General features: G+C 41.7%; 1 protein-coding gene across 2 annotated transcripts in view; it reads left to right on the plus strand.

Annotated features, from left to right (window-relative positions):
* CTF18 (P-loop containing nucleoside triphosphate hydrolases superfamily protein) overlaps positions 1-13,621 on the plus strand; it is an 89,018-nt gene that overhangs the window by 31,749 nt on the left and 43,648 nt on the right. For both annotated transcript variants that reach the window (XM_087381521.1, XM_087381522.1), the window contains exons 14-22: positions 178-245; positions 387-455; positions 564-682; positions 1,076-1,160; positions 1,375-1,453; positions 1,960-2,047; positions 2,143-2,296; positions 2,491-2,661; positions 2,924-2,983. In XM_087381521.1, coding sequence (XP_087237647.1) covers positions 178-245; positions 387-455; positions 564-682; positions 1,076-1,160; positions 1,375-1,453; positions 1,960-2,047; positions 2,143-2,296; positions 2,491-2,661; positions 2,924-2,983 — 893 coding nt within the window. The remainder of the gene's footprint in view (positions 1-177; positions 246-386; positions 456-563; positions 683-1,075; positions 1,161-1,374; positions 1,454-1,959; positions 2,048-2,142; positions 2,297-2,490; positions 2,662-2,923; positions 2,984-13,621) is intronic.

A 13,621-nucleotide genomic window follows, 5' to 3' on the forward strand; every position in this document is an offset into this window, starting at 1 on the left:
ATCTTTGAGAAAACTGGAGTGATGGTTAGATAGACAGGCAGTGCCTAACTTAAATTGAGTGTTCACGTATTCTAAAGAGAAAGAAATGTGTAAATACATATTAAATTTCTGTGGTTTAGATTGTCTGTAATATTTACAGGAGCTGATTACTGTTGTTGACTCTTGTTCTGTGAATAGAATCTGACATACGCTCGTGTCTCAACACCCTTCAATTTTTAAAGAGGAAGAATGAGCCATTAAACATGGTCGTGTCTTGAACTCTTTTCAAATAGAGAGTTTCTTTGACTTCAGTGAACTTGTCAATGTAACACCTCTTCTCCAGTTATTAAGGGAAATATATCACTTGACTGTTTCTGCAAGCTGACCTCTGTATTCTATTATTCCAGCTTGATATTGCATCTCATGTGGTGGGAAAGAAGGACATGACCAGCAATGTATTTGACATTTGGGGAGAGGTATTTTTGAACTGCTATGATTTTATTCTCATCTAATCAAAATCTACCCATCAAAACAGTCATGACAGAATTCCCTGTGGGTATACTTGATACATCTTTTTTCTATAGGTATTCCAAAAAAGAAAGCTAAAGCAAGGAGCTGCTGTTATGCCATCGCCAGCAACTCCTAAAAACTGTGGTCAAGAACACAAAGAATTTCTTCGTCTTCATGAACTCATTGCAAACCAGTGAGTATTCAGCTCAATCCTTTTTGATCAGACACTTAAATAGGGTATCCAGCTCAATCCTTTTTGGTCTAGGGTTTCTGAGAATAGTTGTGATAAGGAATTATGTGAAAGACTTTAATGACTACACAGCAACTCCAGGGCTGCAAGGCCCCTCTTCATCGTTATCTCATTGCTCCCTCCTTTTGCCCGATCTATCTATAACTTGTGGAGTGGCTAAGAAGAGCCCAGACCTCGCAGCCTGGTCATTTATTTATTTTGGGATCAATGACTAGCAGAAATGTTTATGCAAAATGTTGAAAGTTGAAGCCATATGAATGTGTTGATTCTAACAAAAGGAAAATATATGTGATGCTTGCTCTCATTGTAAATCTGCTAATAGCTCCCTTGGCACAGTGGGGACTTTGAGCTCTTGGTTGATGGAGTATACGACAACTTGTTGCAAATTCGGTACCATGACTCCTCGTCACTGCAAAAAACGGCATGTGCTTATACTGCTTCTCCTAATATCTTGTACTCATCTGTGATTGTTGTGAGTTTTTATCAGTAACTTGAAATGAGCATCTGAATGAAAGCTACTTTGTTTTATGTCACTTGACGGAAACAAGTTCATCGTAGTTCGTTACAGCAGTTTAAAGGCCCCATTGTGTTTCGTATCTCATGGCTCCATAGTTTGACTTGGATTAACTGTTCAGAGTGAATGCTTGGAGCGACTTGGAGACATGGAGATTACAAGCCATCATGCTCTATGTAATCAACAATTCGCTTTGATTGGTACAGTTTTCAGTTGGCTCTCAAGTCTTATACCTGAATATCTCGCTCAATAAGGTTAATAATTTTTCTTTTGGAGCCTGCAGAAGGGTTGGCGATAGATAGGCTGTTTATGTAGCTTTCGGTAATGAACAGGCTGTGTCAAGGCACTTTGGCACCTCAACAGAAGCTTATAGTATGCTTTATGCTTCTTATCTCGTTATGCTTTGATTGTGGGTTTGGGATGACAAGATTTCCTCTGGTTGTGATCCTGATTTTGTGGTGTCACTAGTCTTCATTGAAGTTTGGATTTTGTTCCATGCCATCTAATAAGACACATGTACTTTTCTGTATGCTTGCTTTTTCAGATATCTATTTTGTGCATGATATTTTAGAGCACTGATTTCCATATTTTCTCCATATGTGGCCGTGTGCATGTATGAAGTCATTTGTGTGCTGGTTTGTCTATCTTTGGGATCACTAACATAGCTTCTAAAAATAAATTGACCCTATTTATCATATTACTGCAGCTTATCAACCATCATTTGCATTAGCAATTCGGCGCTTGATAGCTCAGCCAGAAAAACCTCACATTGAATGGCCAAGGGCCTGTCAAAGGTATATATACTATGTAGGTACATGCTTGCTAGTCAAACATAACAGTAGTAGGTATCCTATTATATGAAGATGTGCTTGGGAAATTTCTATTACAGATTTAGAGCCGAATATGGTGCAAAACAGGAGCTCTTGAAGTCGTGGATGAATTGCATGCAGCCAACAATATTTTGCCATTTCACGTCTAGTTGCCTTGCCTGGGAGTTAGTCTCCCCTTTACTGTACATATTATCTCCGCAAACTTTACGCCCTGTATGACTTTTCTCCCAACAAAAGTTCTATTTTTATATGAAAGGCAAATGAATACTGCTGGAATCCCGACTCTTATTCTCTTTGGATGACCTCATTATCAGATATGATTCTTAAGGCACATTTTGTATATATCACAAATTTTCCAAAGTATCCGGCTTCTTAATTGTTATTTTTGATTATATGTGTTTGTTCAGGTTGCACCCCAACTTCTTTCACAAATTGAGAAGGAAGAGGTTAATCAGCTGGTAGATACAATGATTGGATATGGAATCACTTACAAGTTTTCAAAGGTGACCGGGGATAATCATGTGGAGCCCCATGGACTTGTTTTGGAGCCTGCAATCAACAAGTTAGTCCATTTTAAGGTGTAGCTTTTATAAGACTTCCGTTTTCTTGCTTAGTGAATTGAAGGTGGGTGGGGATAATCATGTGGACTGTGGAGTCCCATGAACTTGTTTTGGAGCCTGCAATCAACAAGCTAGTCCATTTTAAGGTGTAGTCTTTTATAAGACTTACTTTGCTTGCTTAGTGAATGAAATCAGGGGATCACATAATCATTGTATTTTCTCTCTTACAAAAACTCCTTGGCAGAAAAGTTTTCACTGGTGATGTGCGTTATGTAAACAGGACTACAGGCCAGGGCATCGCCTTCTTTCCTTAACTCTACGGCAAGTTTTAAGTCACGAGGTACCTGTTGTTCTGTATGGGTAGACTATTTTTTGGGAGACCAACTTTGCATTGTCTTATTGAAATGATGTCGATAGTTGTGAGTTAGGAGGATTTTGATCTTTGCAGCTCTATTCAATGTAAATGTTCATGATTTGGTTTGTATTGCTGGAGGATATCCTATTCTAACAATTGAGGAAAATCTTTCTTTGTTAATTATAGTATCACCCACTTACAGATAGGGAATGTTCTATATATTGGCCCAATGAAGCGTTGCATTAGGAATTTGTCCACATTGTTTTGATTAACTTTCCCTTTTCCCATTCTAGGCCTATTAGGCGAAATAGAAAGAACTAGCCGTTTGAGCATGTGCACAGAAGCAGTCCAATTCTTCTTAAAACAGGAAGGATAAGAAGGAGACTGCAACTTGAGACACTTACAAGAAGGAGACTGCAACTTGAGACACTTATTTTATACTTTCTCAAGTGAGTTGTTGTGAATGTGCTCCAGAATAAGCTTGGAAAACAAGACCCTTTATATGTTGGCTGTCTAGCTTCAACTTAAATGCCAAGCTACACTAGCAAGCTTGATGGGGGTTAAAAGAGGAATGTTGTGAAGTGAGACATTGAGTCTCAGCGTAGTTGTTCTTACCGTTTCTAAGGGCCTATGCTTTGTTTAACGTTTGTGAAGTTACAAATTTTCATATCTCCTATACAAACTTGAAAATTACAAACTTAAGGCAGCTTTTTGGCATTGTGATTTTTGATAGAATAAAACAGGTCAGCATTTGCCCAAGAAAGAGAACATCAAAGAATATATAAATCTTTAGTTTGAGGATCAAGTTGATCTATGCAACATAAACAAGCAAGATGCACAAAGAAGGCTTGCTTGAAGGCCTAATAAGCTCCATGCTATCAACCTGAGTCGAAGTCTCAAGCAGGTCACAAAGGTAGAGTATGGTGCTGAATGTACCATAACCAGTTAGCGAGTAGGACCAATGCTGAGAGTTGTGGGTGCTTGTGAAGTTCCTCACAGATTGAGAACGGCATCTAGCTCGAACAGCACATGCCTAGTTGGAGCTTCATGCCACAAACCTACAAAGGAGAAGAAAGAGAACAGGGGGGCTAGCCATGCTAGGTGCCTCTCTGTAAGGGATAAAGCTGGAGCTGCAGCATCTAGGCAGGCTGCAGCTCACTGTTAATCTCGTCTTCTTCATTTTCTGGTTTATCTTTTGCAAAACCTCTTGGAGTTTTAGACAAGATCCTCATAAAAAGTTACTCATGCTAGTAAACTTGGATGAACCCCAGACTGAAAGCAATGGTTAGCTCTTGTTGTGCAATATCTAGTTGCATGTAAGTGGTCAAGGTAAACCTCTAGATCCTAAAGAAACACTGTTAACGGGGCTCTAGAGATTGCAGATGTCTTATGGTTAACTCTTAAGTAATCCCATTGTGAGTTCCTAACCAAGCTTGCCTTTTTCCCTAAGCCACTGAGGTTCATTTCCAAGGCCCAATATGAAGCTGTCAAAAAGCTAACTAAAGTTTGAAAAAACCCTTGTGGGTATGGAAACATTGTGGATGTGCGAAGCATGTAATTCTCATACGGCTTGATCATTGTTGTAATCAGGTGGAGGGTGATTGGGTAAAATTCAACAAGCCCTGTGAGGTGAAATAATTTCACGGTGTGTAGAATCCACCTCACTAGCTTAGCATAGTCAAAATTCTCAGCTTGGCCACCCTTGCGGAAGGTGCCACCACCCTAGCTAGATGATGTAGGTCTCATGGTGAAAACTATGGAAAGAGATCTAATTGATGAAGCCCAATGCATTGGATTTGCTGTATATGACTGGCCGCTGTGCAAGAACTCAAACAAATCACTCGTGTACACAAATAATCAATAACCAATAATAACACAATAAAAAATTGGAAAATGAGTAACCCAGGAAATGGAGGTATATTATACTAGCTGATGGTGGGCGATCCCATCTCTTGCCCTATCATCCACTCTCATGCTTTGTCAAATTATCATTTTGAGAGAGTGCTCTCCTAGATATCTTGGTGCAATATGGGGGGCTTTAGCTCAAGTACACCACGAGCCCCTACACTGTAGAACAGAGGGGATGCTATCACCATGTGCAATAATAGTTAAGAGAGATCCCAATAAAAAAGAACTATATTTGCCAATGTGTCAATGAATCCTCAATGTTCATCTGCATGGCATAATAGCTTCCCACACCATGCTTGGGGATGGCTGTGGCAATCTTCGCTATCCACCATCCGGCACCTTTCAAGTGATAGATTGGGGAGTAGCTTCTGTTGGCAATTGTAGATTGTTTTGTGTAGTTTGGTTGGGTCATCCCACTCAACTGACTTACTCATGGGTCCCCAGGTGGCACTTGTTGTGAACATTCATTTCCCTTAACTCCAAGAAAATACACTGCAAGCAAGCTTCCATGGTATCCCTATCTACAATTAGTGCCGTGAGATCTGTGGAACTTATCATGGGTTTATGCCTATTGCTATGGAATGGATATCTAGTCAATGAGCAATGATGCATTCACCATTAATGCTGGTGGTGACTCTTCTAGATTAGGTTTGAGCAAAGATCTTTTTGGAAGAGAAAAACCACCATTATCTATTGTGGGAAATAGGAGAAGCAACCTTTGTGCTAGAAATGCAATCCAAGAGTTTCATTCTACTGGACACAAAGAATGGTAAAAGTACATCCTGAGGACTGCAGCAATGTCATGTCCATAGAAAGCTTGGACCATGAACTTGGCTGAATGTACTACTCATGAGGGGGCTTCATCTTATCTCTGAAACCAACATTAATGGCCTCCATCCATCCCGATCTTAGGACCTTGCTTGTCACCATCTTTGATTTTTAGAGATGGCTTCCTAGCTTGGAGAGGGAGTCTATTAGTTGGCATACCCTGGACTACATGAATGTATGCTCTCTGCATCCCAAGTAATTTCAAAGGTAGACTCCCAACTTCCAAAAGGAGAATAGAGTATTGTGTGGTCTCTCTTACTCCCTCAAAGCTAGTCAGAAATCGTTTTTGAATTTTTGCCGCCTCATTCTAGGTGTCTTCTGAAAGGCTGCCTTCCCAAATCTCAACTCCATATAGCAGAGCTGGCGTGATGAGTGCCAAATACATGTTTTTTTGAACCACAACACCTATTTCTATTGACTGGCATGTGTTCTTATGGCATAGTACTGTCATCAACTTGCTTCAATGAGAAACCTCAACCCCCAGGTATTTGAGAGTTCTCATTGCCTCAACTTGGCTGTCTCCCATAGAAGAGCACTGGCTGGTTGTCGTTGCGTCTCTTAATCAACAGGACCCTCATCTTGTCTGTATTCACTGTAAGCTCTCTGTGCTGGCAGAAACAATTCAAGATATGCATTAATTTCTGTGCCTCTCCCTACCAGCACAAGAAAAAGAATTGCATCATCTGCATATACATGGTTGCTTGTCCAATTGTAGGCTTAGAAAAACGTACTCCACTGTGCCTCCTAATTTTCTAGGAAGCAGGAGCTCCCTCCTTGATGATCGGCTCCCAATGCTCCCACTGAAGCTTCTGCCTTTCCTCTGCTGAGCCCCCTCCTTCATCTTACCATTTTCCTCGTCTGCTCAGCTTGTGAGCATTCAGCTCACGGGTGGTGATTCCCTCCCCCTGTCATTTTTCTGTTTGGCAATGCAAAAATTAGAGTTAGAAGACAGAAGCAAGTAGGAAAGCAGATGGGGACACCTATGGATACAGATCCATCCTCTCCTACATGTAGCACAGATTAGGAGACCGGCCTTTGAAGGACTCCACCCAGCTCTTAGGAGGCCTACAAGTATAGGTCCCTACGGCGGCTCGGATGCTGCCCTAGCCTTCTGATGCCATATCAATAGGTGCCACTTCTTCCTCCCTCTCCTTGGTAGTGCAAGCAAGCCCTCCACTGCCAGACTCTCTGGTAGATTGGCCAGCTACAACGATTCCTCCCCAGTTCCTCCTTCACATTCATCTGTGGTGCCCGTACTCCCTTCACTCTCTTCACTTCCGCGCGGGAGCCAGTATCTCCCCCCCTTCCATAGGTCCTCCTAAAAACCTTGCTAAGAGCAAACACCCCCCCCCCCCCCCCCCCCCACACACACACACACACACACACACACACTTTTTTTCTTTTTGTGTGAAACTAAGAAAATTATATTATGAAACATCCATTTTACAACAGGGCAGTGCTCGAGAAAAGAGCCAATGCCCTATCCATTAGAAACAGTAAAAGAAAAGCTGAATGCAAGAAACATCCAAATCTTCCTCATGCAAGGCATCATATAAGGACTGCCGCAATGAGGCTCGGAAGAACGCATAAGGGTGCTGAAGGGGTGAATTCAGATATGCATGATTTCGCTGTAGCCAGAGGGTCCATAAGGCCCAGTATTTGGTCCAATGGAAGAAAAGAGAATACTGTGACAAAGAAGCTGATAATCTGTCAAACATCCAGAAAAGCCTCGAGAACCTGTGTGCAGGAAATCTGAGAGATAAAAAATAGGAGATCTTGTCTAGAAGGTCTCTGGGATATGAACATAACCACAATAAATGCGGAATACTCTTAGGAGTATGATGACATCTTGGAGCATCATCCATTTTCACTATCTCAGAAACATATTGAAGAAATTCAGTCCTCGCATCAGTCATTTGATTTGATGGGGAGCCAGGGGTAGAGAACAATTTTTGGAAGTAATTTTGGCATTCATCTTGGAGATCAGAGACACACACTTTTTTTTTTTTTTGTAAAACCAAGATACTTATATTATAAAACATTCATTTACATCCAGGCGGTGCTCAAAAGAGAGCTACAGCCCTATCCATCAGAAACAGTAAAAGAAAAGTTGAATACAAGAAACATCCAAATCTTCCTCATGTAAGGCATCATATAAAGACTGCCTTAATGAGGCTCTGAAAAACTCATAAGGATGCTGAAGAGGAGAATTCAGATATGCTTGGATGCGCTGCAGCCAGAGGGTCCATAAGGCCCAGTATCTGATCCAGTGGAAGAAGAGAGAATACTGTGACAAAGAAGCTGATAGTGTGCCATACATCCAGAAAAACCTGTAGAACCTGTGTGCTGGAAATCTGAGAGATAAAAAATAGGAGATTCTATCTAGAAGGTCTCTGGAATATGAACAAAACCACAATAAATGCGGAATACTCTCCGATGCAAGGTGACATCTTGGACAGAGAGGTGAAGCTATTCGTCGTTTAGCCAATTTCACTCCCACTGGGAGAATACCAACAATACATCTCCATAGGAATAGTCTTTGCTTCAATGGCATTTTCAACTTCCATATCATTTGCAATCTTCCTTTCCACCAGGCTAATGATTTGTTCAGATGCCATAAAGAATTAGCATGATGGGCAATCCAAGGAGGAGGTAATATTAATCTATAAGCCTGTATAGATGTCAATGACTGCAAAGGCTTAGAAGAAATGCTTGAACTCGAAGACTGAAGGTGCCAATCTTGAAGCCTGTCACTGCCATTCAATGTCGGAATCGGAACCAGAGGAAGTAGGAGATCAGCAATAGCTTTCCAAATAGGTCTATGATGCATAGCCAGGTTGTATTGTCTACATGCTGCTGGAAAACGGAGAATATTTCCTTGCATATCGACAACGTCATCAATGAACCGGATACCCATTTTCATAATATTGTAAGCTCTGATGGGTTGTTGAACAGCAAGGGGAGAGGAAAACACAGCACTCCAATGAATACTCTCCAATCTGAGTGATGATGCTAGAGAAGCAGGATGAGGAGACCATTTGATGTGAGAGAGTACTTGCTTCCAATCCTGAATCAAGGAATTAGAAAATGGAGATCAGAGAGAGACACACACACACACACACACACACATTTTTTTGTGGGAAGAAATCTTTTATTTCTGTAGAATAATTACATTCATAGTTACTTCAAAAAACGAAGTAACTACTACTCAACTAAAGATCTCAGTATAAGCTGTATACACATCGTGATCAATCAAACGAGTCTGAAAACAATCATAGAATGATTGTTGCAGAGATCGTTTGAAAAAAAGGAAGGATGAAAATAGTGGATCACCAAAGACTCTATGATTTCTATCCATCCATAAAGTCCATAGGGTCCAATATCGCACCCATACAAAAAATAAATCAAAACCCTGTCTCTGTGGATGAAAGCCAAACAACCAAAAAAATCTGCCAAAAGTAACAGTAGGAAATCGCAGTCGAAGCCTCTGTCTGATGAGAGCAATTGATGAGAGCAATGAGATTATACACTGATTCAGTAGAGTGCTGGCATCTGTGACAAACAGCTGAAGCAATATGTCTGTGTGCGAGTAACTGTCCAGATGGAAAAATGCCAAGGAGAACTCGCCATAGGAAAAGCTGTTGTCGAAGAGGGACTTTGTAATGCCAAAGGAGACGCAGCCTTTTTCTCCACCACTTCATTGGACGATCCATATGCCAAACAGTATTTGCTCTGTTGGAAATCCAAGGTGGAGGTAATAACACTTTATACAGTGATGACACTGTGATATGTGAGAGCTTCAAAGGACGGGCGTATGAGGAAGGAGAGCGTAAAATCCAATCCTCAAGCCGATGCTGAAGTTCCAAATGAGGTACCGGCAAGTACGGTTGGAGCATTGCTGAAATTTTATGCCATAAAGGACGATAATGAGCTCCCAAGCCATATTTGCGAGTAGCCATAGAAAAAGATAGAATTGTGCCATCATCCTGAAGTACATCCGCCACAGATGAAATGCCTTTGAAGGAGAGAAAATAAGAACGTCGAGGTTCTTGTATGGCCAAAGGTGGGTGGAAAACTTTAGACCAAAAGAGATTCTCTACCCTCAATGAGTTGCCCGAGAGAGAGTCCCTGCCTTGCCATTCCAAGTGGGATAGAATGTGTTTCCAATCAAGAAGCGGAGAAGAGACAAAAGGGCATCCTCTGATCTTGCCTTGGATAGAGCCAAATAAGAAATCCCACTGAGTAGGCTGCCAATTTCCAAAAGCAGATGTATGAAGATGTAATAAGAGAGAGCGGATCATGAAAGCCCAAGGCTGATCTCCTTGTATAAACTGCATCATCATTTTCCCTCTGTGAGCAAGTAAATGCATTTGAATATTGAGAATGTTCAGACCCCCGTGCATCTTTGGAGAACAGAGATGATGCATGGAGGGTAATCTAAGACTTTTCTTGCCATGTTTTGAACGCCAGAAAATTTCCATGATAGCTGACATAAATAAAACCAGATCTGCCTTAGTGAACATAGTGAGAGGCAGATAAAATTGTATGTATGCTATCAAAATGGATTGTGTAATTCGCAGACGAACATGTAATGGCCAAGTTGCAAGCTTCCAATATTCAAGTTTTGCTCTTAACTTTACTGCAGCACCCAATCAGTTTGGTGTGAGCGGGTGAGTCCCCAGCCTAGAGGATAACCAAGATGTCGAATGAATTGAGAGGCGGGGACAATTTCCCCAGGCCATAGAAGGTTGTGCCATTCCTGTGCATGTAAAGGCAGCAATTTTGATTTCTGAAAATTTACCCAAAGGCCAGCAGCCAATCCATATGTAGAAAGAGCATGCATAATCATGGACAGATCAGCCCGAGTATTTTTTGGAGTAAAAAATGAATCATCAGCATATGCCTGGGCAATCATGCTGTGACTGCCAAGAATCTCCAAACCGTGCAGCTGGTCAATGTCCAAGAGGTGATCCAGATATTGAAGTAGTGGATGAGTGGCTATGGCAAAAAGTAAAGCACTCAATGGACATCCTTGTGTGACAGAGCAAGCAAGAGTCCAGGATGGAGAAATATCTCCTGAAAGTATGCAGGCAGCTTCACTATCTTGATATAGCCAATTGATGAGTTGCTGCATTTTTGTGCCCAAACCCAAAGCTTGCATAGTCGATGAAATGAAATCCCACTGAACTGTATCAAAAGCTTTGGCAATATAAACTTGCAATAACAAAACATCCTGCCGTGTGTATTTGGCATATTCAATTCCAATGTAGGCATTAGCAATGTTATCTGTGATATGCCTACGCGGGACAAAGCCATATTGCGCAGGATGCAACCCATCATGTAAAAACCCCTTTAGCCGATCAACAATCATTTTAGTAGTGACTTTGTAAATTACTGGCATAAGAGTGATAGGTCTCCAGTCTGCCAAAGACTCACAAATTTGTTTTTTAGGAAGGAGTTTAACAAGACCTCTCTTCCATGTGTCCGGCATTTTCTGATTTTGCCACGCAGCATTCACCATATATAGCAATGAATGCTTCAAAATAGGCCAGTATGCTAGAAAAAACTCGACTATTAAACCATCCCATCCGGGGGATTTCCATCTGGCACATGATTTGATTGCATCTGACAGTTCCCTCTCAGTAAAAGGTTCCTCCAATTCCAAAGCTTGAGTAGGGGAAATGATTGGAGAAACATGTTGCAACAGTAAAGTTCGTGCAAGCAAAACCTGTTGCGAGGGAGGAGCTGCAGAGCCAAATTGCTGAGAGAAGTGATGCACACAAACAGAGGCAAGCTGTGACCGTGAAGTAGTCCATGATCCATCGGGCAGAAGCACTCTGCAAATTTCTGTTTTGATTCTCCTCTGATGTAAACTCTTGAAAAATTCTTTGGAAGAGCAGCCTTTATCTTGCTCTAGTCTCCCATTTTGCCAGTTTCCTGTGATCATTTAGTTCAAGACAGTGTGTGGCCTGACATAGTGTTGTTTGCTCATGCATGGACAATGAACGATGATGATTGAGTTCAGTGAGGTCTTGACAAGTAGACTTGGCCTGAGCAATGGTTTCCCTCAGGGTCTTCATGTAAGACTTGCCATATGCTCTAATCACCATTTGCATTTTAGAAATAAAAGAAACCCAGGCATCATCAGCATGAAGATGGCTGCTAGAGGAAAGACAATGAGCTGCTTCAGTAACCATTGCCTTGAATTCAGCATGTTGCAAATAACTATTGTTTATGATTAGATGTCGCCGTTGTGGCAATCTATCATCTGGCATTTTATGAAAAGATAAATGCAGCCATAGTGGTGCATGGTCTGAATGCACAAAGGCATAGTCAATCCACATTTTGCATGCGAAATCCCCATTCTGTTGGGGAGCGACACTATACCAACGATCCAGTCGGGCCTGATAAGCGGAAAGAGCATTATGTTGAAAAGTGTAGCCCGGTGACAAAGGCTGCAATTCCTTCCAAAGGTCAACCAGATCCAAATGCAAAAGCAGTTGAGACCATGCATGCCTTTCAGGAGATAACATATGGTAATGTCTGGAAGTGTTGTCTCCCTGTTGTGGAGCATTATTGAAATCCCCACATATGTAGGCATGATATCTCCACGGATATTGTTGCATAGCATCCCAAATTGCAGTTCGTTCTCGAGAGGATTGAGGTGCATAAACTGAAGCAAATTCAAACACCTCTCCTCTAATAATGCATTTGAGAACAAGCCATCTGCCTTTGTTGTCATTTAATGCAATGACTGGTTGAAGCTCATGTTTGATCAGAAGGACAACCCCTGAGAAAGAGTGCTCCCCAGCATAGAAAATGACATATCCACAGTAGTGTCCTGTCTTGCCTGCATAAGTATGTTGGTTGTGCTCTTGTAATGCCACTATGTCAGGCTGAAATCTGTTGATGTACAGCCACACAGATTTCCATTTCCTACTGTCACACATGCCCTGGACATTGAGTGTAAAACATGTGATGTGAGCAGTCATATATACAGGTATGTATAGTAATGTAACAACTATGTACAGCAGCAAAATGTATGAGGTCAGCCTTGCATTTCTATCTCAGGGTCGAGGCCTCGCCCCTGAGAAGAAGTAGTCGCCTGAGAAGTAGACAGCAAAGCAGCAACCTCTTCTTCAGGGAAGAGTGTTCTGCTGGCTGTTACTGCAGCCCATGTAATCCCAATTCCTGTATTTATCTTTGGGGTATTTCCGCTAGAAGATGCACCATTCCAAGTGCGGGGGGTGGAATTCTTCGAGCAGAAATAACTTTTCTTGGGCTCTGCCAGCCATCAGTTGAAAGTTGCTTTCCTTTTGTCAAAGATTGAGTAGCAGGAGATGAATGTGAAGTGAGATTCGCATTGGTAGCTACTGGATCTTTGCCTTTATCTTGACTCCCGGAATGCTGTCTACTGCTTTTATTTTTGTTGGCAACTGGAGTAGGAGCATCTTTAGTAGGCATGTGGACTTGCAAGGTGGCATGAGGCATTTTATGTTGATTCATTGGACACTGTGAAGCCATGTGTCCAAACTTTTTGCATTCAAAACAGGCCCTTGCAAATAATCCCCATTTGAGTTTATAATATGCACTTCCCATGTTCACATTATTCACCGTGACTGAATAAGAGTCCGGTGTGGGATTATCAGTATCCCATAGAATGCAAAATCTGTTTGAGTTGCCATTTGGCCGTGGTGGGCAGACCACTTTACCTAAAGATGCTGCAATTTTAGGCAGAAGTGAGGCCATACATTGGGGGAAATCAACAACTTCAACCCAGACTGGGCATCTGTGTCGGATTAGAGCCTGAAAGTCCCTTGTGGGAGACCATGGCAAGACATGCACCATCTGCTGCCCAAAAAAAAGAGGTGAATGCTCCAAAAGCAT

Source organism: Dipteris shenzhenensis, chromosome 11 (assembly GCF_047967505.1).
Source record: "Dipteris shenzhenensis isolate YYH24624 ecotype China chromosome 11, Dip_SZ_1.0, whole genome shotgun sequence".
Taxonomy (NCBI): Eukaryota; Viridiplantae; Streptophyta; class Polypodiopsida; order Gleicheniales; family Dipteridaceae; genus Dipteris; species Dipteris shenzhenensis.